We start from the raw sequence: 27896 nt of genomic DNA on the forward strand, positions 1-27896 counted from the left end.
TTACACAAGGAATGAATAGGTAACAGGGTTGATATTATATCCAGCTAAACTTTTATGTAATGCTTGTGTTGGTATTGTTTTTTGACTCTTCTGTTGAGAACTGTGTGGAAGAAATTTGAATTTAATGGCAGAGCTTTAGAGAAATGGACTGGATTGTTGCAAAATTGGGCAGCAACTCAGCAAGACTTTGATTTTCTCTCTAAATGTCTGTCACTTGATTCCACTGATGCTACAGATAAAACTTATAAAAATTAAATGGTTGATGGGCCTTTTGGTTTCATTAAATGTCAGATCAAACTTTCTGTTTCTTCAGCTTCCAAAATCAGACTCTTCCCCCACCCCCCGTTATTTTTTTTAAAGATTAATTTTTGAAAAGGTTTTAGACTTAGATGAAAATATTAACCAGTTTGTTAGTGATGTGTAGTACAGAAATGTGTATCATGATATATAAACAAGATGACAAGTGTGGAGTCCAGCCTCATCTTTCCTACTGGAAAGATGACATATTCTGAGAAGATTAGGAGGAAAGCAATCCTGAATTGTAAGCAATCTTATAAACCACTCAAAGGTGTCAATGTGATTTCATCTTCTCTGTGCATGGATGGTGAGACTGAAAAAAACAGAACTGGGAGCGAAGAGAACACATTTTGAAAAAAGATTAAAAGTACCTCTTAAAAAATATCTATAATATCTAAATATCTATTCTTTGTTCAATGTTTTTAGCTGATCTGAAGCTAGCACTGAGAGCAGAAACCAAAGCCTGGATGACTTTGCTGGGGTGTCATTGTAATAAGAAGTACCGAACAGAGATGGAAGCAATATTCACTTTTATAGAGGAAACTGGCAAGAAGTTAAATCGCCACATCAAGGATCTGGATGATATAAGAATAGCCATGTCAGCTTTAAAAGAGATCAGAGAACTACAGATCTCCATAGACTCTCAAGTTGGGCCGATTGAGGTAGTTAACAGGAAGGTCGCACGTATGGGTCTTGTTACAACAGGGCAATTATTTTCTGGGTTAAAGCTTAACAGTGCACTTTGAATAGGTATGATTTAATATGTGTTAAATGTTGGGTGGCAGACCTGTTGTGTTCCTGTAAACCTTTTTTGTGTGGAACTCTGTGAAATTGTCATAGGTAATGGGATCTCTTTGGAGATGACATTTTGGAAGTTCCTGCTAAGACCTATCCTGGTTTGCCACGTGATGTGGAGCCAAGGCAAAAGCCGTGCTAGCCAAGGATTCCTAAACTACAAGCAGGAGGCTCGAGTCCCTAGGCACAAGGAATCATGTTTCAGATTTTTGAGATGGAGGTTGACATATTTTCCACATAGTGGGGTGGCAGACAGATAGTTATGTTTCCATTTTTGCAATTTGTCTGCAATTTGATCAAACTGGAAAACATAAATGGAAATAATTCCACTTTTTCATTTTGATGTTTCTTCCAGGTGGGTGTTGGTTTGCCAGATTGTGATAATTGCTATGCAAAAAGAACAGATTTTCTTTTTCTGACAAATCGTTCTGTTCTTAAAAATTTGAAGTGTTAGCATACATATATGTGTAAAATTAACTTCAGTTACCATTTTGTGTATATTGATCCAACCTTCTGACAGGAATCCTATGCTATGTTAAGCAAATATGGTCTACTTGTGGCCAAGGAAGAGACAGAGAAGGTTGACACTTTGCACTACTCCTGGGAAAAACTGCTAGTCCGTGCAAATGAAGTGCAGAATGAGCTCATTGCTTTGCAGCCAAACTTCAAAGGAGAGCTTATTAGGACCGTGAAGACTTTTACTGAAGACTGTGCACAGTTCTATTCAGATTACAATCAGGCAAGTGTTTGTGGTGTATTAGAGGAGATTTTGAGGAGCAGTGGGAGCATGGAAAGATTGTGGAGTTGCCTAGTTAACGGGATATGCCTCTACTGTCTGAAGAATATGTTTATTCTTGTTAATGTGGTATTTGAGTTTCAGTGCAGGGCAAGCTTTGGTTATTTTTTGTATGTGACTAAAGTATGTAATGCTGGTAATCAGCTCTTAAAGACTAAGACTTGAGACATTTAGGGTTTATGATAAACAGCATGAACAAATGTGAAGATGGGGATTAATGAGAAATTATGTTAGAATGTAATAAGAGTTTTCTGATGTTGGATATAATGACTTAAGCTTTTATATTCGTTCTCAGTAGAATATAAATGAGTCAAGCTGAACCAGTCTTGTATCATCTTCTAAGTAATGCTGATTTTTACTTGAAAAAGGAGCTACCATTTCCTAGCTTTTACACTGTTATGAAAACTCCTGTATTAAAATACAATTAATTGTCTTCTTTGTTCTTCCTTTTTTATTTTTAAGTAAAGTGCTTGTTCTAGTAGGTAACTGTGACCTCTTGGCTCGGTTGTTATTGGATGTAATGTTTGAGTTTAGCATTTAGAAAACACTGATTAGAAATAAGTTGTGGCTGTTTTCATCCTCTAAATTCACTACTATTTTTTTCTTAGAATGGGCCAATGGTGCTTGGTTTAGAGCCTCAGGAAGCCAGTAACAGGCTTACTATGTTTCAGGTACTGTTAATTCTAGACCATTGCTTAATACTTATTGCTAGTAAACTAATACCTGAAGGCTGTGAGAATGAATCAGAGTAGTTGAACTGATTTTCATTGATACATAAGATTACTGACTGGGCAAAGTCTGTTTTAACGTAATGAAAGCTAAGTTGGTATTTTTTCTATGCATTTGCAAGGAATGCCAGTTAAAATTAGATTTTTTTAGGAGCTAAAAGAAAGGCTGCATAGATAATGAGTAATAAGTATTAGTTTCAAGTATCCTGATGAAAGCCTACTCTCACGTTTAGTGTATTTGGCTATAGGCTGTTCTTGTGTTTGTTATTGTGTCTTTTCTTCATGAATAAAATTCTGCCCAGTCTTAGTCCTCTCTCCTCTCTTTTTTTTTTTTTTTAAATAATTTTAAAGATTTCCATTTAAACTGCCTGTTTTTCCTGTTGAAATGTTTCTTTGTACCATGATTAATTTCTATTCCCCTAATGATGACTTATAATGATTTTCCTTTTCCCACAGTGCTATTCATTTGGCTTCCTACTATGTTCTCTCAGTTATATTGCAATTGACAATTAAATTTTGTTTTTCTTTGCTGCTTAAACAGTAGTAATTCTTACATCAACCCTTCAATAAAAGAATTGCACAGCATATTTGGAGAGGTAGAATTTGCTGCATCCACCTTGCTTTGCTTTGCATGTCATGCTCCACCTCTTTCAAGTGCAAGGTTAGCATTTATTGTTCTGTTACTGTGCTGCATGGAGTACGTGGCCTCCCTGTCAACTTCTAAAGATGTGCCTCCAAGCTAACTAAAAGTTACTTTTCTCATTAAAATTGTTGACAAAACTGTTGACAGTGTAAGTTGTTAGTATCTCCTGTATATTTTTCTAGTATTTACTAGATTTTAATCACTAATGCAGCTCTAAGCATAATGCCAGATCTTGAATATTTAGTTATTTAATTCAATCATTTTCTTCTTCTTTCTTAGAATCGATTTGATAATCTTTTTCGGAAATATATTACTTATACTGGTGGGGAAGATCTTTTTGGTTTGCCTGTTACTCGGTATCCTCAGCTACTTGAAATAAAGAAGCAACTGAATTTGTTGCAGAAGCTTTATAATCTATATAACAATGTCATTGACACAGTCAGTGGCTACTATGATATTCTTTGGTCAGAATTAGACACTGGAAAAATTAACAGTGAACTTCTGGAGTTTCAGAACAGGTGAGAAACTGCTGCTGTGGTAAAGATGCCTAAAATACTTTTGTTACTTCTTAAATATGATTGTAATTGGTTAGCACCAGTAATCATATCTGAGCATGTATCTGTTCATTGAAACATGAAAAACGTGAATTTTAATTGAAGAATATATCCATTACCAACATCATAAAATAAAGGAGTCAGTTTAGACTGTAAGTCTTGAGGATTATTGTTCCTTAGAGAGCTTATTGGTTAACTTTTTTTTTATGAGATTGGAGTGTATGTTAAAATTGCTATTTATTTTGTTCATGAAGGGAAATTTCACTTGTTTATTGTAATATTATTTTTCATGAGAGACAGATCCACCCTAGATGTCTAAGGCAAGTCAGTGAATTGCTGAATATTTTTCCTACAAAATGAGATATATTGCACGCATAGAAGCTGAACTTTTCATCAAAACAGGAATCAAATGATTTAAATAATAAAACCTGCATGTTCTGAGGAACAGGGTTTTTTCTAGAGCACAGAGCAGTGCATATCATGAGCCTCACCAAAAGATGAAATCCAGATGTAAAGTCGTTCAATTGTTTTTGAAGATGTCCTGGACAAAGCGTATTAGAATTATGCAGATACACTCCTTAAGGGAGCCTGTAGATGCCTGCCCAGCTATCAGTCAATGAAATAGACTGGAAACAGATTTTCTCACACGCAGAATCACATACAGAATCTTCAAAGTGCAGGTAACCTGAATTAAGAAGATATGTGGTCTGCTGTTAAAACCCTATACTGTGGTTAAATGGGTAACAGAAAGAATATTTGAAACTGTTTGAAAAAGCTTACATTATTTCTACATAGATGCCATAAGCTTCCTCGTGGTGTAAAGGAATGGCAGGCCTTTTTTGACCTGAAGAAGACCATTGACGACTTCAGTGAATGTTGCCCATTGCTTGAGCGTATGTCAAGTAAAGCAATGATGCCTCGGCACTGGAAGCGGATAACAGATCTCACCGAACACAGCTTTGATGTGGAAAGTGAAACATTCAAATTGAGGAATATAATGGAAGCTCCACTGTTAAGATATAAAGAGGAAATAGAGGTATTGTGAAGGAAGAGAAATGGATGCATGAAACAAAGCAATATGCTTGAATAGTGTAGGAGTAACAGTAGTAAGAAGGAAACCAGAATATTTCTAAAGAAAGAACAGAGAAATGAACTATCACTTCAGCTATCTGTATAAAATAATGACACAAATATATTGTGGTGTCAGCTCCTCTTTTTAAATCATGCAACTTGGCCCAAGAGTTAATTTGTGAGGGTGCCTTGCTTTGCAATATTAAAGATGTGAAAAGTAATCACTATATTATTCTTTGATTACCCCCAAAGCTGGCCATATCATGATGTGGTATACAGATTATTAGCTATGGTGTTCATATGTCTGTAGATCTTTCAGCTTGAATAAATAGTTGCTCTTCAGCCTTAGTAGGGTTAAAGGAAATACAAGTTAGATTTGTATCCAGAGGCTTGAACCATTCATAGCTTGTCTTGACATCCTATTTATTTAAAAGGATATCTGCATAAGTGCTGTGAAGGAGAGAGATATTGAGCAGAAGTTAAAACAAGTGATAGCTGAATGGGACAACAAAACATTTATCTTCGCAAACTTTAAAACCCGTGGGGAACTTCTTTTAAGAGGTGACAGCACATCAGAAACAATTGCTGCCATGGAGGACAGCTTGATGATTCTTGGCTCTCTCATGAGTAACAGGTAAAGGTAACAGGAAAAGTGGGGAGGAGGGGAGATAAAAATATCAGCAAGAGACTTTGTTTTATTGAACAATTCTATCTTTCACAGAGGAGAAGGAAAATAAATGTCTAGATAAAAACTAAGAGTTTGCTTGTCCTTGAACTGTTCATGGACTAGTTCTTATTGTCTGTATCCCTCCAATAAGTTCTTTTGAAAACATGTGGATGCAGTTCAGACTTCCTGAATAACCAACTGGACAGTTTTCATTGATGCAAGAAAGTGGTGATGAGAGTAAAGGGGAACATGCCTGGTTGTGGCAGGCATACTACGGGCATTACGGGAACTGCTACTCTGCCCCCTGTGATAAGTCACTGCTTCATGCCGAAGGTGCTGAAAATCCCAGTGAAAATGAGCTTCAGTTTGTCTGGTTTCACATGCCAAAGCCTGCAGATAAAATAAGGAACACAGAACCTGATCATCAGGCAGATGTTCAAAAGCAAGGGTTCAGTTGATAACGACCTCTGGGAGTCTTGCAACTTTCGAGATGTTGCATAGTCCCTTTTTGAAACCACTTTACCTTGGAGTGAAATTGAAATCTTGCTCCTGTTCAGCATCTGTTTGATCAGAGCTATACTATGCACCATGTGTACAAAGAAGCAAGCTGGAGCTGATTAGGTTTATAGCTGCTAACTAGTTGAATCAAGTGTAGATTTTTATACTTTCACTTGACAAAGATATAAACAGCAAAATTATTCCTCATCCTTATGACTAATGTGCTGGCTTTCAAGAGACTTGTTTCCTTCTTGAAATAAGGCAAGTGTCTTCTTTTTATTTTAGATACAACACACCCTTCAAGATGCAGATTCAGAAATGGGTGCACTATCTTTCCAACACAACAGATATCATTGAGAACTGGATGACTGTGCAGAACTTGTGGATTTATTTAGAAGCTGTTTTTGTTGGTGGTGACATAGCAAAGCAGCTTCCAAAGGTTTTCTGACATGCCTTCTTTTCAGTTTGGTTTTCTACATTTTAAGAATAAAACTTAACTGTGATGTCATAATTGATGCAGTAACATAAACTTCATTTTTTTGGTATTTAGCGAAACTAGCCTTGCTAAGAAATTAGGTAAACAATGCCAACAGAAGTATTGTGTTAGAAAGAATAATAAAATTTTGTGAGCTAGTTGATGTTTTTTATTTCTAGATTGTAAAATTGTTAACCAGTATGTTTTTAAGTGTTGTGCCTAGTAGTAGCCTAGCCTAGTTAGGCTAGCTTAGTAGTACCTACTACTAGCCTAGTAGTACGTACGGTTTTCCTAGGAATCCTTAGCTTAAACATTCCTACATAGCTTTTCAAATTAAAAATTAACTTTAGTTTTTAGAAAAAAGTCTTCAAATTTGAAGCATACAATTCAACCATATTGAGTTTTCTGTCTTTTTCTCTAAGAATGATTGAAAGAGAGAGTAGATAGCAGACTTGACAGTCAAGTATAAAATAAGTTGTATTGTGTAAGCAGAATGATTTGTGTTTTTCTAAGCTGAAAAATCTTTAGAATTTGGACACAGTATTACTAGTGAGAAGATTACTGGTGAGATTACCGCAATTAATTAAAGAAGTAATTAAAAAATTACTGCCAATTCTCCAAGCAAGTGCCTTTTTGCTCTTCTTTCTTCCTTCCTCCATCTCTTTCCTTCCACATTCATCGTCATGTATCAACAGGAAGCAAAGCGTTTCTCTAACATTGATAAATCCTGGGTGAGGATCATGGCCCGAGCTCATGAAACACCTAATGTTGTTCAGTGCTGCATTGGAGATGAAATCATGGGACAGTTACTACCACATTTACTAGAACAGCTTGAAATCTGTCAGAAGTCACTCACAGGGTAAGATTACTACAAGAGCATGGTCTTGGGCAGATAGTTGTGAATTGTGTAACTGGGGAAAGAGCAATTGCTCAAGTACTGTCCCATGGACTTTGCAAAGATCTTGTTTTTATTCTACAATGAATTCAGCTGAACGGAGCAAACAAGTCAGAAGGGTGATACAACACCTACAGAGAAATTGCTAGCAACTCACTGATAAGTATTTTATTTGTGATTGAGCTATCACTCACTGTCTGTCTCTGCTGAAACCAAAGGTTGTTTCAGCCTAGTTTAAATCCATAAGGCAGTCTAGATCTGTGTGTCCTGTTCAGACTCTTTATGCATCTGGGAGAAATTCAGCATGAGAGACCTAAATAGCAAGTAACAGACTTAATGTAAAAAACATTTTATTTTGGTTTAGTTTGTTTTCTTTTTGTTGGTGTTTACATTATACCAAATAATAAAACCTTTCAATGAAATGATTTCTGATGCTAAAAGAGTAGCCTTAAAGCAGGTGCTGAACATGAAAGTATGATGGATAAGAATTGTTGTTATTGCCATTGCTAAAAATTGGAATGATATGCTGTGAGAAACCCAATTCACTTACCACCCACCCTACCCCCCCCCCCCCCTTTTTTTTAAATGCAGGTACCTGGAGAAAAAGCGCCTCCTCTTTCCACGATTCTTCTTTGTGTCAGATCCTGCTCTCTTAGAAATTCTTGGCCAGGCATCAGACTCTCACAGTATACAGGCCCATCTGCTGAATGTCTTTGACAACATTAAAACTGTCAGCTTCCATGAAAGGGTATGTACTACCCACACCTCAGTGTTACATTCTTTCAAATTAACAATGCACAATACTTTTTAAATAAGAAAGCTGCCTGGGTGAAAAGGGCATTCAACTGTTTTACCAAGCTCATCAATTATTTGATGCTGCGGAGGCTTTCTTCATTTAAGATTTAGTTTCATGTCCTCATTTACTTAATAGGAAAACTCTACATAGAATAGCAAAACAAACAAAAATTTGGACCAGTGCTTAGGTTTCAGAAAAAAACACCCAGGTACTGAATGGTCTTCTGTGTCGTAATATAGGCTAGCATCCTCTCAGATAAGCTTCTGATTCTTTTTGAGCATATTTGTATCTTTAGATTGCCTGTATTTGTGCTTTTTCATTCATTTTTTGATTGTAAGAAAAAGTGTATCTAGTCTCTCATCTGTTTCTGAGTTATCGTTAATATCCTCTCAAACATCGTGTTTGAAGAATAATTTTATTATACCCTTTACAAGAACAGAGGGCAACAATTTTCTTTTTCCTGTGTATGTATACATTTTCTTAGAAATTAACTACCTCCCTGTGCATTTGAAATTCCTTTGATTGACCATGTTGCGTAACTTCTGTGTTTCTATTATTTTTGATTGTAAGACTTTAAATGTTGTTGGGATATTAACCAATGACTAATGGGGGAAGGTTTCCTTTATTGTGACTGGAAAGTGAATGTTGTCATTGAAACTTAAGTGAAATTCAGGAATTGCCAGTGTATTGGTGTTTATCTCCTTGTTCAGATGACAGTGTTTTGTTTAAAGCCTTTCTGCACACCAAAAGTGATGATTTAATTGTTTTTACATTTTACTTAACAGATTGGAGTAATTTATTAGTTACCTAAATAAGTTTAATGGATTGATGGCAGGAAAATCAGACAGTTATGGTAAAGATAACAATCTATAAATCACAAAATGTTCTTGCTTTTATTAGATATATGATCGTATATTGTCGATTAGTTCACGAGAGGGTGAGACTATAGAGCTAACTAGACCTGTAATGGCTGAAGGTAACGTGGAAGTTTGGCTCAATTCTCTGTTGAAGGAATCCCAGCTGTCACTGCATTATGTTATTCACCAGGCAGCTGCACACATCCAGGAAACTAGTTTCCAGCTGACTGAATTTCTTTCTACTTACCCAGCCCAGGTAATATCATTGTTAAATCAACGAAGAATTGTTCACATACGTAGCACATTGATGTTTTTCCTTGTCTTTGCAATCAAAATTGCAGCCAGTGTTATAAATGCAAATCTGACATTTAAATTTATCTTAATCACCTCAGTCTTTTAAGTTACACTTTACATATCTGAAACCAAAAGAGGAAAACTTACCCTGAAGGTCTTGTTCAAAAGTAATGCTGAATACAATAAATTAATGCAATGGAGTTAAAACTATTTCTTTACAAGCTTAATACTTGACTACTGAAGGAAAAGTAGTAAAGTTTTATGTTTGTTTATATATTCAGGAAAACATTATATATTGCTAAAGATTTGGAGCTGAGGGAAAATTATTTTCTTAGTAGAAGCTTCTTCACTTGTGATCCAGGAATGTTGTTGGAGAGGGAATAAAGAGTTTGTGAATTATTGAAAAAAGGTTTTTAAATTGAAGCATTAATTATTCACTGATTAGTTATTAATTATATATAAAAAGTATATTAATTATGTATAGTATTTTTATATATACTGTAATTTATATTGAACAGTTGTATCAACAGTGCACCATAGGCAGTATCTACAAGACTGAAGTTTGGACTTAACTATGTGTTTATGAATGGAGTTGGGACACATAAAACAAATGCATGGGTTGAATGACCTCTATATGGATGCATGAAAAAATAATTTTATATAAACAGTAGCAGAACCATTTCTTTATCTGTGTCTGTGAATGTACATTTTAGGTGAAAGAGAAAAGATTATGAAGCACATACTTTTATGTTTCCTAAGGTTGGGTTGTTGGGGATCCAAATGATTTGGACAAGAGACTCAGAAGAAGCTTTGACTAATGCCAGGTATGATAAAAAAATTATGCGGAAGACGAACCAGTTTTTCCTGGACCTTCTAAACACGCTGATAGATATGACAACAAAAGACCTTAGCCCTGTCGAGCGAGTTAAATACGAGACATTAATCACTATTCATGTGCATCAAAGGGACATTTTTGATGGTCTGGTAAGTACTGAAAAATTTACAATGAGTTACAAGGTGGTTTCCACATAAAACAATGTGAAAGGACAAGAAGAAAATACTACTATACTTATGAACTCCTGCCTCTTAAGCTAAACATTTAATTTCAGGACTTCAATGGTTATGTGAGCTGGAATATTATAAAAATGCTGATATTGCTTCAATCCATGTCTTAGTTTCATTTTAAGTAATGCACTGGTTTTTTCCCCCCACAAGCAATAGCAGAATTTTATAATGCTTTGTGTTGGCCCACTTAAGTTAGATGCCTCTGTTGCATGATCAGTTGGGGATTTACTTTTCCTCATACATTGTGTTGCAAGTAATTGTCCTTTCTCTGGACTGCATTGTGAGTCTTGACAAGTAAATAGAATGAATGTAGAGTTTTAGTACAGGAAAAAGTTTGAAGTTAGTTGAAGCTGCTATACCCTCTGTTCTAGTTTCAGTAGCATACCTAATTATTACTTAGGGATTTATTTATTCACTTCATACCTCATTCTGCTGCAGGATACTAAAATTAGGAAAATGAAAGCATTTACTGCTTAAACAATCAAACTTAAAAGTTAGCATACCCTTTTACCTATAGGAAGCTCTGGACCTGACTGAAATGAAGCTGTCTGAGAAAAGAATTACTGAGTTTTAACCCCTTGCTGATAAGCAGGCACCTATCTTTTTATTGTAGAACCAGTTGTTTCTAGTTATAAACATCTTATGTAAAGTATAATTTTTAGATACAACCTGCAGGGCATCTTTTTTTAATCTTGTTTTAATATTCAATTGGTCAACTTTGAATTACTCCCAGCTCTGGTGAATTTCTTAACTAATATCTGCACCATGACACTGTCTTGAAATACCTTTTTTCCAATTTACATGTGGTTTCATACAATTCTCATGACTTTTTTTAAAATAAAGTATCCCATTATGTGCTTCCTACTCATATGTAAAAATAAAATGGTAGAGATGAGTAAAAGAAATGGTGGTTTTAATGTTAACTGAACTTAATGACTTTTGTTTGAGGCTTATGGACAGTTCATTTGTATTTACAATTTTGACACACTTGTCTAAAGCCTGAAGTTCCTTTGCCTTAGTATGGGTTACATGGACAACAATAACACATTAGCAATTTTTTGGTAAAAATCAAGATTGGATCTCCACTGTTCTTGTGTTATTAGCTGTTCTTTCTGCCTTTCATTGTGATTGCAGTGCTGCCTTTGCAGTGCTACTTAGACGAGATAATATAAATGCACAAATAAATGTTAACCATGAATACCACAGCCTTCTTTTCCCCTCTTTTCTTAGTGTTGCATGCATATCAAGAGCCCTACAGACTTCGAGTGGCTGAAACAGTGTAGATTTTATTTTAATGAAGACTCTGATAAAATGATGATTAAGATCACTGATGTGAGTTTCACATACCAGAATGAATTCTTGGGCTGTACTGACAGGCTTGTCATAACGCCTCTTACAGACAGGTGAAAAAGACTGATTTTATTCCTTTATTCTTTGATGCCAAACCTAGGCTTTTACAAGAGCAATTTAGTAATTTCTATTGGATGCAAAATTGATCTCTGCAGAGTTTATCCTTCACAGTCTTATCAAAGTCAATAATTTTACATGGAATACATGAATATTTTTGTTTCTGTACCTTACAAATGTGAATTAACTTCCAGCCTAATTTCTGCCGGATACTTGTGTGATCCCCATATATATGATGTATGGGACTCTGATTCTCATGTATGTGAGGCTAGTATTGGGTACATCCAACAGATAAAATATGCAGAGAGAGATACAGGACAAAAAGAACTGTTTACAGGCAAGCTAATGAAAACACTTAAGGAAGAATAGACAGGGAAAACAATTTTATTCAGCTCCAATAGATTGGAGATCTTTGATCTAGAAGGATATTGAAAGAATTGCAGTGCTATTGAGATGTCTACCTACCTAACTGGAATAACTCAAAGAATGCTCTATAAGCTATGATTGGCAAAATAAGGGAAAATAAGGGCATTGGGTGAGTTTGTTTGTTTTTTTTATGTGTGTTTTTTTTTTTAACTATTCCATACAGCAAATTCTAGAGCTTCTCTTTAGATATAATTGTTAGCTGGTGTTTTACTGCATTACACGTAAGAGTTTTGTTCATGAAAATGGGATGCACTGTATGATCAAATTTTAAAGGTGGATAAGAAAGGAAAAGTTAGCTGTCTTTCATTATTATACTCCACAGTATAATGTAGTTCAGAACTACTTCAGTTAAAGTAATTCAGGAACTAAACTAAACAAATTAGATTAGGCAGCATCTATGTATCTGCTTTCTTCCCTTTTCATGATCTTTCAGGTTGTTGATTATTGAGTATTATCTGTTCTTCCACTTTATGTATGAGGAGACAAACCTTAATATTGCCTGCATCAGAGACTGAGTGAAGGGTTTTCCTTCTTATTGATTTAAATTGTAATTAGAGGCATGTCATTTCAGCAGTTTCTTTGTCTCCTTAAATCAGACCTTCCTCATGTAACATGCTTGAGTAGGTTCCTCTGGCACTATATAGAAAACGGTGCACTGCAGCCCATTAAGTGACGATAGCCTGTTGCCTTTTAGGTGTTATATCACTTTGGCTCAAGCTTTAGGCATGAACATGGGTGGAGCACCTGTGGGACCTGCAGGAACTGGAAAAACCGAAACTATCAAAGACATGGGACGGTGCCTTGGAAAATATGTAGTGGTCTTCAATTGTTCAGACCAGATGGATTTCCGAGGGCTTGGGAGGATCTTTAAAGGTAAGATGTGGACCAAAGGTAAGATGGTGGTCAAAAGGGTTAACTGCATCCTGGGGTGCATTAAGAGCAGTATAACTAAAACTAACTGGTCAAAAGAAGTGATTGTCTCACTATACTGAGCATTGGAGTGGCCTCACCTCAAGTACTGTGTGCAGTTTTGGGGTCAACAATGTGAGAAGCATATAAAAATATTAGAATGTGTCCAAAGGAAAGCAACAAAGATGGTGAAAGAACTGGAAGGTGTGACTTATGAGGAACAGCTGAGTATACTAGGTTTGTTCAGCTTACAGAAAAGGATACTGAGGGGTGCCCTCATTGCTGTCCACAACTTCCTCATGAGAGGGAGTGGAGAGGGAGATGCTGATCTCTTCTTTCTGGTGTCTGGTGATAGGACATGAGGAAATGGCTTAAAGCTACATCAGGTGAAGTTCAGATTAGATATTAGGAAAATGTTCTTCACTGAGAATGTGGTCAAACACTAGAACAAGCTCCCCGAGGGAGTAGTCAGGGCCCCAAGCCTGTCGATGTTCAAGTAGTGTTTGGACAAGACACTTAGATATATGGTTTAACTTTTAACTAGCCTTGCGTGGAGTCAGAAGTTGGATTTGATGATCCTCATGAGTCCTTTACAACTCAGAATATTCTGTGATTGTATGATTCTATGGAGAATGTGGAAGCTACAAATGCTAAGAGAACATGTCCATGAAGCAAAGTCAACACATAATCAGCAGGTGGTTTTCAGCCTTTTAATAAATGCAAGTAATTAATATCTTGTTACAAATGTGTCACGGTTTAACCCCAGCCAACAACTAAGCCCCACACAGCTGCTGACTCACTCCCCTGCAGTGGGATGTGAGAGAGAATCAGAAGAGTAAAAGTGACAAAACTCATGGATTGAGATAAAGACAGTTTAATAAGGAAAGCAAAAGCCGTTCATGCAAGCAAAGCGAAACGAGGAATTCATTCACTGCTTCCCATCGGCAGGCAGGCAGGCGTTCAGCCATCTCCAGGAAAGCAGGGCTGTATCATGCGTAACGGTTACTTGGGAAGACAAACACCATCACTCCGAATGTCCCCCCCTTCCTTCTTCTTCCCCTAGCTTTATACACTGAGCATGATGTCATATAGTACGCAATATCCCTTTGGTCAGTTGGGATCAGCTCTCCCAGCTGTGTCCCCTCCCAACTTCTTGTGCACCCCCAGCCTACTCGCTGGTAGGGTGGTGTGAGAAGCAGAAAAAGCCTTGACTCTGTGCAAGCACTGCTCACCAGTAACGAAAACATCCCTGTGTTATCAACACAGTTTTCAGTACAAATCCAAAATATAGCCCCGTACTAGCTACTATGAAGAAAATTAACTCTACCCCATCCAAAACCAGCACGGAGCGTAAAATAAATTTGCAACACTGTCTCCAAGAAATAGAAATGTCTGAAAACATAAGACAGTTCATGAAAGGATGTGTAAAGACACTTAAAATAATAAAGGAGGACTGCTACTACAAAAAGAAAAAGCTGTGAAATTTATTGCTGAACTGGTGGAAAGTTTTGGATTTTGATTCAGTATTTTGTCTCCTTCAAATATTGAATTTCTTATCAGTTGAAGGAAGTGCATGAATAGCGCTGTAAATGTCAAAAACAATTGGCACAGCACACTGAAGTTAGATGCAGATGACATTTCTTTAGGCACCTGAAATGGATACCTGTCAGTCATGACAGATGTCAAATTAGAAATCAAGTGGAGGTCCTTGACTATTGTATTGTTGCAAGTGACTCTGTTGATGATTTTTTGTTTTGTTTTCCCCAAAATATCTGAGAAAGAATGCAGTTCTGGCACAGACTGACCCCTAACTTCTTTCCAGGCAAAAGCAACTTTATTGTTCATTTTAATCTGTGCAATAAGCTATTGACAACCCATCGTATTTCCATAGCCTTATTGCAGGGATTTTTTTAGGGGGTAGGGAGTAACAGGAAAACATTCAAGGTACTGAGAGAAGGAGCAGAAATTGAAGGATGGTGTATCCTAGATAAGCTTGAGGACTTTTGGGACTTTTTGCATTCTTGTTTGAAAAAGAATTATACTCTGATCCTTGTCCCTTTCCCAACCCTCCAAAATAAACATTTTTTTTTCCTGAGGTAGATTAACCTGATTTTTGCTTATGAATTGCACCAAAAAAGGGTTAACAACATAATGATCAGATGCTTAGTTGCTTTTCTCTTTGAAGGTCTTGCTCAGTCTGGCTCCTGGGGTTGCTTTGATGAATTCAATCGCATTGATTTACCAGTACTATCAGTAGCTGCACAGCAAATTGCAATTGTGTTGACATGTAAGAAGGAACGTAAAAAAAGATTTATTTTTACTGATGGAGATAATGTGGAAATGAACCCAGAATTTGGCATCTTTCTTACTATGGTAGGTATTCAGTAGGTTTCTAATATGCTAGTGGTGATTGTACAATGATTGCTTCTAACCTGGTATGTTAAATGTACTTGCTAACTCTTATGTCACTCAGCTCTTAGAACTCACCGACAGTTTGAGAACACTGAGCATTACCACACAGACAGTTTTACAGGGTCTTGTTTCAATGACATCAAGCACATGCAATTAACGAAAGCAGCCAGCATTGTAAATACAAGTTGTTATCTCAATGTCACATTACTTCTCCATGCTACTTTCTGGTTCCCAAAGTATGCTTTTTGCTACAAGTACAGAAAAATGGCCATAGAGATATAGGTAGAAGTAGCCAGTAAAAACAGGACCTATAAGACAAATACATATTTGAAGTGTTAGGGGGGAACATTTTTCATACCTCACAGATGTAGGAGAGGCTAAAATGCTGTAGAGATATGGTGGTAAATCTGCATGGCAATTCATTTTTACATGTGATTAAAAACCAAAAAGCTATTTTTGTCTAACTAGATTACATATTACTTTGCTGATTTTCTGCTTGTGCAAGGTGCAGTCAACTTCAAAACCTGTTCTTCTCTCCAGAATCCAGGATATGCTGGACGGCAAGAACTTCCTGAAAACTTGAAGATCAATTTCCGTTCAGTGGCTATGATGGTTCCTGATCGTCAAATCATAATTCGTGTCAAATTGGCTAGTTGTGGTTTCATTGCTAATGTTGTATTGGCAAGGAAATTCTTTACACTGTACAAGCTGTGTGAAGAACAGCTGTCAAAGCAGGTGATTATTTTCATATGAGGAAAAAATTATCTTAGAGAAAAACTATATATGATTCACAAATTATTAGTATCTATGTGAAGAAAATGAAAAAGTTCATGTTCGCTAAGTAAGCGAATGACACTTGCAGTTTAGTAATGCAGCCCTCTGCTGTACTGGAGGATTAACTCCTGCCACAGGTTATCTGTACAAGAATGGGACTGTCATTCAGAACACTGCTTATTAAGATTTAGCTTTAATGAATGGTGATGATTAAGGTAAATAAAGGACTTATATATTAGTTGGTCTTATAGAGTGGATTGAGAGGCATTTGGTTTGTGCTGCCTGTGCTTGTTTAGAAGTTTCTTAAATAAAGTAAGTTTCCAAGGTCCACAGAGAATTCAAAATAATACTGCTAGTTTATTTCTTAATAGTTATTGGGAACTTCATCTTGGTTCAAAGACTTGCGATTACATTTCTTTTTCCTGCCACACCTTACAGTTTAGTAGATGGTAGCAGAGGTGGGCAGTGAAGTTGCCCATAGTCATACAACCAAAGACTAGTTGTTGGATGTTAGGAGGCATTTGTGCCACATGTACCACTTCTCATACATATCCATATCTTGAAAGATAAACAAGAATTATTTCATCCCGGTTAACTCAGGGAAAACTTTCCCAAACTTTGCGTATTTTCTAGGTGCATTATGATTTTGGCTTGCGGAATATATTGTCAGTGTTACGTACATTAGGATCAGCGAAAAGAGCGAATCCCACAGATACTGAATCTACCATTGTCATGCGTGTGTTGAGAGACATGAACCTGTCTAAACTGGTAAGTTCTGAGGGCCTGATAAATTAATTAAACTGCACTTTGGAGCTATGTGTTTTTTTCAGAAATACAATTTAAATTTGTTAAGGTGGTCACTAGAAGATTGGATGTGGCTTTTACACTGAAATTAGCTTTGAAATGCTCCATTCTCTGGATGGTCTTGGGTACTGGTTTTGGCTGGGATAGAGTTAATTTTCTTCATAGTACCTTGTGTGGGGCTGGGGAGGGAGTGAGTGAGGCACTGCGTGGTGCTTGGCTGTCTGCCTGGGTTAAACCACACCACCTTGAATTGTTCAGAATTTTTTTACATATTTCCCCTGCTACCTATAGAAATAAATACCCAAACAGAAGTCTATGTAGTAACCTCTTTAGAACTTTTGACCTAAAGTATTTAGTCACTCTTTGGAAATAATCTGTTATTCGTAGTAATGAGTACCATCTCATCTGTCTTAAATAGCTAAAAAAACCTCTTCTATTGCTGTGATATTTCACCTCCTTTATTATCTTTGTTTACACCTTAGACAAATAATTTACTATTTGTATAGATGTTATTACTAAAATCTATTTTAATAAATTCAGTCTGTGTGTTGGTGGTTTGTTTTCAATAACTTTTGGTCATTGGAACATCACATGATCTCCTTCTGCTACGTCCTGCTAGAGCGTTTAGCACCTAGGGGTTTGCCATAGATGGTTCCTTATGTTTTCAAACATTTCTTTAGTTCTACAAGAGTTAGGGATTGTTGTAAAATGCTAGAATAAATAAATTAGGTTTTAATCTGTGTGTTCCCCCCCCCCGCAATTTTCACTAGATTGATGAAGATGAACCCTTATTCCTGAGTCTAATTGAAGATCTGTTTCCAGATATCCAGCTTGATAAAGTAGGCTATCCTGAACTGGAAGCTGCCATTGACAAACAGGTAATGTTTCTCTTGATCTGTGCTGCTGTGGCATAACTATCGTGATGTGACATCTAAGAAAATTATTGATGTTGAATCTACCCTGCTGGTAATAATATATTTTACTATTTAGAGGAAGAGCAAGCTTTTCCATAAATCTTTACCACTGGCATATTATTATTAAGCTTATTCTTAAGGATGTCACTGAATTGTGATTGTGATATCCTGTTGTTTTCTTGTGAGTCATTTGTGGTGACCAGTTTAAAAAATGCATGTATATATGCTTAACTTATGTGACCCAGAATTTAATATTTGTACAAAGTCTAACAATCAGAACATGAGCTTGAGAAAAGATTTACCTAAAATGACATTTCCTCTATTTCATCTCCCATTAGATCTTTTGAAACATTTCAGTAGGGCCAACTTATGCACATCAGTGGGATATAGAAGGTTAATGAAGTATGTACACTTAAATGATCACCTCCATTAAACTTTCTTCCAGAATTTCAGTAATTCCTCAAAAAACCCAGCATGAAAAAACTGAAAACGAGAAGTGTATTTCTGAAGAATTTTAGTATATGACTTCTCATTTACTTATATTTAATATGATTAGATACAAATAAAGAGGTCTGCTGCTGGCTTTCCTAACAAGGAAGAGAGTTGAATCGTCAGTTAATGTTTATAAAACTGTTTTGCTTTCTGTAGTTTATGCAGTTGGCTTTAAAAAAGGACTCACAAATTAAGCTTCTATTAGGAGAAAGTATAAAGAACTTGAATCTCATGCTTTAATTTGTCATTTCCTAATAAATTAAAAAGAGGTCTTAATAACATGGTCTTCATAGCCCTACTGTTGGTCATCTGTGAAGCCAGACATAGAAACTGTCAACCCTTTTAACAACAAAGCATTATCACTTGTTTGTAAGTAGGGTATAATGTCAGCCCATACCGAAGCAGTGTTGGAAACTTTAAGAGCTTTAGGCACTGTGATTATCTTATGTAAAACAAAATTTATCGAAAGATCTAGGGATCCCATGATGCCTTTTTAGCTCTATGACAGTGGAAATTTTGTTAGTTTATTTTGGCATATTTTTCTCATATTGCTAAAACTTAAAATCTGGAGAAACCAGAAATGGTAGGCCATCTTGTTTGTGTTGAAAGTGAATCAGGGTTTTATTGAATTATTGTTGTGTTTTCAGAGCTATAATGTCTCAGTACAATGAAAACAGCTAGGTTAGGACAGAATCAAGTTCAAGAGAACTGTTTTCATTAGGGAAGGGAGGCAGGAGTTGTTGGGAAAATATCATAATGAAGAAATAGCCGTTATTTGAATTAAAATGTTCTTCTGTGTTTATATGTTGTGGTGGGCTGACCCCAGCTGGCAGCTCAGCCAACATCCGTTCACTCACTCACTTTCCCCAACAGGTTGGGGGAGAGTTTTGGAGGGGAAAAGAGAGGGAAAAAAAAAAGTTCATGGGTCTAGATCAAGACATTTTAATAAATGAAGGAAAAAAAGAAAAAGAAACAAGTGATGCAAAAGCAATTACTCACTGCCAGCAGACTGATGTCCAGCCAGTCTCTGAGCAATGGCTACTTTGGAGACATTTTCCCCCAGTTTTATTGCTGAGCATGACATTATATAGTATGGAATATCCCTTTGGTCAATTAGAGTCAGCTGTCCCAGCTGTCCCAACCTCATGCCCACCCCCAGCCTACTCACTGATGGGGCAGTGTGAGAAACAGAGGCCTTGATGTTGGGCAAGCACAGTTCTGCAATAGCTAAAACACTGGTGTGTTATCAACACTGTTTTCATCACAAATCTAAAACATGGCACCATATGGGCTACTAGGAAGAAAATTAACTCAATCCCAACCAGACCCAGTACATGTGTACAACTTTTAACAGAGAGTCTTTTGAGAACATGTTAAGTCTGCTTGTGAACATACTTCTTTTTCAGTAAGAGAAATATGTAGTCTACAAGATTATTACAGAATCCATGAGTGTTAGAAATTGTTAAGAAAAGATAAGTCTTCACAGATGGTATCAGATTAGGGTGAAGGAATAACTAACATGATGATCTTGTTTTATGCGAAGAAAGAAATCAGTTCAGATACATTCTGTTGGTGCATCATTAGGCTTTGGATATATTACGGTACATATGTGGACTCTGGAAACAAGTCAGGCAGCTATATTCTATACCAGAAAGAAAAGCAACTTGACTGGTTTTGTGTCAACTGCGAGAGCTGTTAAGGTGTAAATGATAACTGAATTTTATTGTGTATCCTTGAAAACGGTGCATCTGATGTCTTCGTTGTGCTTTTCAAACTCCATTGCTTCAGCACTGTTCTTCCTGGCAATGAGGAGTTGGTGGCAGCATATACTTCATGGTTGCTGTTGATGAATTCATCTTGTGCTGCCTTCTGTTCTTGGCTTGCAGAGTGAGATAAATAAGTTGAACTGACATGAGCCAAAGCTATATGAGTAATATAGCAAGTGATAGTGTCAGTTCTAACAACGCGAGAGTAATTGTAAAAGCTGAGTTTTATCTTGTAAGTAAAAAGTTAGTCCTCTTTTTACTGATAATATTTCCTGAGACTTTTTGTGGAACATAATTTAAAAACAGACATTATACTTGAATTAAAATATAATTGTTATTTTGAGAGCTTCACGTTTATAACATGATCTTGAGTTTTTAGAAATTTTTTTTGACTGTCAAAAACATATAGTGTGCTATGACTCCTTAAGAAATAATTGTAGCTCTTCTGTACTGCCTAAAAACTTTCTTCTTCACTTCCAGCTGGGTCACTTTCACAAGCAACAGCAATAAATACCATTATAGTGAGCTTCTTTAAGCTTGGATCTAGTAAAAAGCAGTAATCAATCATATGATATTTGATTCTAAAACATCATGTCTTTTCTTAGAAGGATTATATTAAGAAGTTACTCAAAAGTCTGTCTGTACACTGAGAAATATTTAACAAAATGTTTTACAGAAAATCTTTTGGCTATTGTAAGCATTTAGAAACATCATCACCATAAAAAGGCAAGTGAAAACTCTGTGTGGCTACGAAAGACATTGCTAGCAAGAGTGTTTCTAAAATTCTTGGTTTTTCCTTAAAATGGTGTTTTAACTCTAAGAAAAGCTAAAAAAAAAGGTGGTTTATCTTGTTTTGTTTTTCTAAATGCATATTTCAATACCAAATATCCCTTCTTTTTCCAAACAGTTTTTTATATACACAAAACCTTCACAAAGAGTATAGTCCTCTGTTGAAGATAATTTTTTTTTTAAGTATCAAAATATCTTGTGCACTAAAATAGTAGTAATTTGGTTTTCTGTCACTATCAATAGGTGGAAGAAGCAGGACTTGTTTGTCATCCTCCTTGGAAACTGAAAGTTATCCAACTTTTTGAAACCCAGAGAGTAAGGCATGGGCTGATGACACTAGGACCTAGTGGTGCAGGAAAAACTGTCTGCATCCACACTTTGATGAAAGCCATGACAGGTATGTGAGTATTTATATTGTAAACTGTTATTAAACTGTTATATTGTAAACTTTAAACCACGTTGTTGTCATAGAAACCCTCAGTTACTTCACTGTGAGAATAAATTACTGGAAGAATCAGTTTGTGTGTTGTGATACTAATTATTGTGCTAGTATCTTTTAAAATATTAAAAAATGTCTGACATCCGAAGTCATATAATATAATACCTATCCTATTTTCCATATTATGATACTTATATCAGAAGTTCTTATTCTAGAAACATTGAGAAAGAGGAGTACTGTCTGGGTAGACGGCACAGACAAGTGATTAAAGCATCTCCCAGGTTTAGCTGAGGTAATGCTGAAAGCTTCCCCTAATCACGAGTATTCAGTCCTTTTTGAACACAATTCACAAGACAGGGTTTTTATCTGCAGTATAAAATAACTACTTCTATCATTTGTTGCTGCTACGAGATAGTTCCCGTTTTAGGCAGTGACAAAGTCTTCAAGGGTATTCATTTTGTGTCCTGGCTGGATGCTTGAGGGGTGTGTGTTTTTGTCCTCTGTATTTCTAAACAAAAATATTAGTGGAAGAACTTTTGTTTGATCTTATTAAACTAGAAGCTCATAGCTGGGGAAGAAAAAAACATCTCTTTTGAGGTAAGCTTGTGTTACCCCATTTCACAGCCTTCAGTAGGCTGCTTATACAATTTTCCAGAAGTTTTCTGCAAAAAATGGTTCAGCCAATCTCTCATCCATGCAGTACCTTAGTGTGCTTAAGAATCACTGTAAGCTATACATTGCAGTGTAAATGAATGTTCCATTTAGGAAAAAAGCAGAAAGAACAGATTGTTGTATTATACTATTTTCCTATATTTCTGTCGCACTGAGATGTGAACTACTACAAGATAAAGCTGCAGCAATACTTTTTTCAAGTTGATATTCTGGCATAACCTCATGAAATGCAGAACTACATGATTTGCCAGGCTTCTGTCTTACATGTTAGTGAACTCTGATTATAATTAAGATTTTAAGATAAGCCATTTTTTTAGCTCTTTCTTTCAATATCTTATTACTGGCTCTTGATTAAGTTTTAATATTGGCTTTTCTAAAGATGTCTGGCATAGGAGTTTTTAAGCTTTTGTTAATGAGGAAAATAAAAAGGTTATATGATCATGGTATGGCTAGATAGAATTTAGCTGCCTAAGAGACTTCACAGGGATATGCCAATATCATATACTTTGCCTGTACCAAAATGTATGCAAGTGAACAGTGGGGAAAAACAAAACAAAAAAAACAATCAATCATGTGGAGCATCTGTCTGGTATTTAGTCATTGGGTTTTAAAAAAGTGCATGCAAACCAAAGACTTTAAAGCTCTATTGTTTGATAAGCCTTAAAAATATTGAACTAAACCTTGAATAAATTTCATCTTGCTGCTCTTCTGTTTCTGATGGATCTATGAAATGTGAATTGTACTTTCACAAGTTTCAGAACTTTGTTCTACTTTGAATCTTAGTGGCTCCAATTAACAAATATTGATGTGTAGCAAGAGATAAGTTTTCCAAGTAAATACACAGCTTCTTATAATGGTGAATGCATATTAAACCATACATTTGGGTGTAATGATTTTGAATTTGTCAAAGTTCTCTGACTGTTGAAAAGAAATACCAAAACTAACTGATGATCTGTCTTCACAGATTGTGGACAGCCACATCGTGAAATGAGAATGAATCCTAAAGCTATAACAGCTTCGCAAATGTTTGGTCGTCTCGATGTGGCAACAAATGATTGGACAGATGGGATATTTTCAACACTCTGGAGAAAAACTTTAAGAGCCAAGAAAGGTATAATGAAAAACAATTCCCTCCAAAACAAAACAAGCTGCAGGGCATCTCTCTAAAGCACATTAGCAGACTTTTTTTTTTTTACTCACTTGGAAGCATTGGAATATTGCTGCAAGAAACTTCTAGCTATTGTATAGTCTCTGTTCTAAACGTGTTGTGTTCAAATTGTGCAGTGTAGCAAATACCATTTCACTGAATTTTCTGATCCCTATCTTTCAAATGATAGGCCCTTGTATGAAAGAAAAGTGGAAGGTAAGCTTCAGTTCCCCCAACACTGGTATATGATAAAAAATTTTGGTGCTGTCAGGATTTCTACCTGGTTTCCAGCTGCCATCCTAGAATGGTGTGAATCTCCTTTGTGTCATACCTACTAGCCCTGCACATACCATAGTCCATCTCAAATAGCACTAGGTAATTCTATTTCGTAGAATCATAGGAATAAATATCATAGAATCATAGAATCAATTCTATTTAGACAACCAATTTCTGCCTAAAGTAGTGCTGACATATTTACTTAGACTGCTATATTAACTAAGAGAGGCCTTGATGGTTTGATGCTAGATGGATTCTTCCTTGTTTTGTCTGGATATGAGTATGTGACCTTATCCTTAGGCCTTAAGGACTAAAGGAAAAAAAAAAGAGAAAATCCTAACATTTGCTGTGCTGTCAATTTTCATACAAAAATTCTTAGTCTTTAAGCATACAGATACTTTTAAAATAGAACATACTTTTGGATTTAATTTTGTTGGTTTTGTATCAAATCTAGAAAGGTGGCACCCTTGAGAATGCAGCGTAGCATTAACTGTTGATTTTTCTATTTTCCCCCTCAACATCAAATATAAATTAGCACACTCATATGACTTCCTCAGATTTACTGGTTGCAACATTTCTGTAATGTCTCTTTATGAATCAAACTTCAGACAATCTCATACTTGAGATGCCTGCACTCTAGCTATGAAAAGCCTCTAAATATAAAACTATTTGCCTCAGAGGTGAGAAAGTTTCTCATCTGGAACCTTCTTGGTTCATACCTAGCAATGCACCAAGCCACCTAGGCCTAGATAGTAAGGACTCACTCTGAAAGCAGATGAGAGTGGGACCATCTCTGACTAAAGGGCTATCTAGCAATGCACAGCAGGGCTGGCTACTCCCTCAGGGATGGGGAGCCAGAAGCCAAGGGGGTATCGCTTTCCAGCCAGGGCCTGTTGCTCAGTACTCAAGTGAGGTGAGAAGGACAGACCCAGACCCTCCTAGGAAACAGAGGCAGGCTTTAAGATACATTTCTGGTACTAAATGGAAAGAGCTGGAAAAACTTCAGAGGAACCTGGATCAAGTTTACAAGCAGGAGAATGAACAACGAGAATCTTTCCTTAATGGACCTCTTTTACTTATGAAAGTGAGCATGCTATTTGAGTGTAATTTTTCAAGTGTTCTTTTCATTTAATCTCACTACATTTACACAAACTCTTTGGAAACAAATGAATGGTGGTTTTAAACAGATCTGTAGCTTCTCTTTTCTTTGTGTTGTTTTATGTAAGTTGAAATAAACCAAATTTATTACTGCGTGAAGACTGAATCCATAAAACTGTTTCAGACTATTACAAACTGAAGACTTATGCTGATGACACTCTATATACTAAGCAATGGGTAATTGTTATCAACAGGTGACAAAATGAAGTACTTAAGTGAAATTGAGTGATGGAAATGGTAATTGTATTAAAAGCTGAGATTCTAGCTGTGTGCGTGAATTCAGAATTAGTTCAAAATTTGTTTGCAGAGAGAAGAAACTGGTCCTTGAAAGACTCTAGAACTTCCTCCATAGGCATTTTTATCTGTTATTTGGATTATAGGTGACCACATCTGGATAGTTCTTGATGGTCCAGTTGATGCTATTTGGATTGAGAACCTTAATTCTGTCCTGGATGATAACAGAACTCTAACGCTAGCGAATGGAGATCGGATACCTATGGCACCAAACTGCAAAATAGTCTTTGAACCTCATAATATTGATAATGCTTCTCCAGCAACAGTTTCAAGGAATGGGATGGTTTTCATGAGCTCATCAGTTCTCAACTGGGGCCCTATCCTTGAGGTACAATAGCTAAGTGATTGTTTATGTATCGAAAGTTTTACTGGTTACTTATTCAACACTTCACTGTTGTTACTTTAGGACCTAATTTTGTGACTTTTGCTATGAAATAGCTTTTACACTGTATAAACTTATAGGTCAGTATTTAATATAGCTATGTTTCTGGTAGTTTATCCAAGAGTGAATAATGTATTTTTTTCAGGAACATAGTCAACATATTACATTTTTAAAAACATGGATATTTCACTTTGGGTCAAATTTGTAATTCAGGGTAGTTTATACAATTGAAGAGCAACTCAGTTGTCAAAATACTGGTTGCCAGGCCTACCTCTCAAGCCCATCAAGGTCCCTCTGGATGGCGTCCCTTCTCTCCAGCATGTCGACCGCACTACACAGCTTGGTGTCTTTGGCAAACTTGCTGAGGGTGCACTCAATCCCACTGTCCCATGTTGCCAACAAAGATGGTTTAACATTCTTTTTTGCACCTGAGTTTATCCAGGAGCTCCTTGTTCATCCATACAGGCCTCCTGGTGTTTTTACCTGTCTTCCTCTTTGTCGGGATGCATCACTCCTGAACCTGGAGGAGGTGGTCCTTGAATACTAACCAGCTTTCTTGGGCTCCTCTTCCCTCCAGGGCTTTATCCCAAGGGACTCTACCAAGCAGGTCCCTGAAGAGGCCAAAGTCTGTTCTCTTGAAGTTCAGGGTAGTGAGCTGGGTGTGTGCCCTCCTTGCTGCCCTATGGATCTTGAACTCCACCATTTCATGATCACTGAAGCCAAGGCTGCCCTTGAGCTTCATGTCCCCCACCAGCCCCTCCTTGTTGGTGAGAACAAGGTCCAGCATGGCACCTCTCCTCATCGGTTTCTCTGTCACTTGCAGAAGGAAGTTATCATCCACGCATTCCAGGAACCTCCTGGATCGCTTGTGCCCAGCTGTGTTGTCCTTCCAACAGATATCGGGGTGGCTGAAGTCCCCTATGAGGACTAGGGCCTGTGAACATGAGGCTACACCTATCTGTCTGTAGAGGGCCTCATCTGCTCGGTCTTCCTGGTCAGGTGGCCTGTAGCAGATGCCCACTATAATGTCTCCCATCCCTGCCTTCCCTTTAATCCTGACCCATAAGCTCTCCGTCAGCTCCTCCTACTCCTCCATCCCCAGGCAGAGCTCCAGGCACTCTAGCTGGTCATTGACAGAGGGCAACAGCCCCTCCTTGTCTTCCCTGCCTGTCCTTCCTAAAAAGCCTGTATCCTTCCATTCCAATGCTCCAGTCATCAGAGCTGTCCCACCGGTCTCCGTGATGCCAGTAAGGTTGTAGCCTTGCAGATATGCACACATCTCTAGTTCCTCTTGTTTGTTCTCCATGCTCCGTGCGTTTGCATAGAGGCATTTCAGTTGGGCCCTCGTCGAAGCTGACTTACTGCCTGAAGTTCCTTTCCGCTGCTCTTACAGCACTCTCCGGACCTGCCATCCTTCTTCAGTCTCTGGGCATGTATTGCTGGCCTTGACATCAAGCTGGCTGAATTGGGATGGACTGAGGTTCTCCTCCCCCATCAACTGTAGCTTAAAGCCCTCTTTACCAGCTTGGCAAGCCTATGACCCAAGATGCTCATACCCTTCTCTGACAGATGGACCCCATTGACTGCCAGTAGACCAGGTTTCTTAAAGCGAGTCCCATGGTCTAAATAGCCAAACCCCTGGCTGTGGCACCAGTCCTGTAGCCATGTGTTGATTTGCCTAATTCGACCGTCACTTCCAATCCCCTTCCCTTTGACCAGGAGGATTGATAAGAAAACTACCTGGGCCCCAGAGTCCTTTACCGCTGCTCCCAGGGCTCTGTAGTCTTCCTTGGTACGCCTCAGACCTCTCTTGGCATATATTACTGCAGGCTTTACTTTTTTTGTTGTTTTTTTTTTTTTTTTTAAACTAATATGGATACTTGGGAAAGTGTAAGTGTAAATTATGCATCTGGGACAGGGGCTCCCATGAGATTCTACTTGTGTTGTTCCTTTCTGTACTTATAGCACTGCATAGGGCCTACTGATGTTAGATTCTCACAGCTTTGCCTCCTTGCATTTGTTAATTTGCAGACAACAACTTCTTGAATGTTTCAGTTTAACTTGAGCTATAGATTCAGTTGCAAAGACAGCAAAACCAAAGTAAAGCATTTTATTTTGCCTTAGCAGTCATGATTTAAATTCCTTATTTTAAAGTTATATGCAGACTAAATTTAGTTATGTTGAAGTGTTTCATGAAAGTAGTTTAACTTAGTCCATGACCTTATGCTTTTAATTTATTTTGGTGGTAGTAACAGTCAAAAGGAAAACAAGAACATAGGGGTTGTTTTTTTTTTGCTTTTGGATAACAAAAACCAAATTATGTTCATTTCAGCCATGAAAAAACCCTTCCAAACTCCATTCCTCTGCCCCTCCCAAAAAAAACCTGGCTATAAAATTGCAACCT

General features: G+C 37.0%; 1 protein-coding gene across 1 annotated transcript in view; it reads left to right on the plus strand.

Moving 5' to 3' along the window:
- DNAH5 (dynein axonemal heavy chain 5) overlaps positions 1–27896 on the plus strand; it is a 136622-nt gene that overhangs the window by 40069 nt on the left and 68657 nt on the right. The window contains 20 exon segments of the mRNA XM_068396901.1: positions 724–959; positions 1613–1831; positions 2497–2559; positions 3539–3777; positions 4609–4849; positions 5319–5518; positions 6335–6488; positions 7220–7383; positions 8011–8167; positions 9116–9328; positions 10126–10350; positions 11662–11834; positions 12959–13137; positions 15359–15546; positions 16126–16320; positions 16993–17127; positions 17934–18041; positions 21368–21521; positions 23200–23346; positions 25197–25438. Coding sequence (XP_068253002.1) covers positions 724–959; positions 1613–1831; positions 2497–2559; positions 3539–3777; positions 4609–4849; positions 5319–5518; positions 6335–6488; positions 7220–7383; positions 8011–8167; positions 9116–9328; positions 10126–10350; positions 11662–11834; positions 12959–13137; positions 15359–15546; positions 16126–16320; positions 16993–17127; positions 17934–18041; positions 21368–21521; positions 23200–23346; positions 25197–25438 — 3632 coding nt within the window.

Source organism: Nyctibius grandis, chromosome 3 (assembly GCF_013368605.1).
Source record: "Nyctibius grandis isolate bNycGra1 chromosome 3, bNycGra1.pri, whole genome shotgun sequence".
NCBI classification, from domain to species: Eukaryota; Metazoa; Chordata; class Aves; order Nyctibiiformes; family Nyctibiidae; genus Nyctibius; species Nyctibius grandis.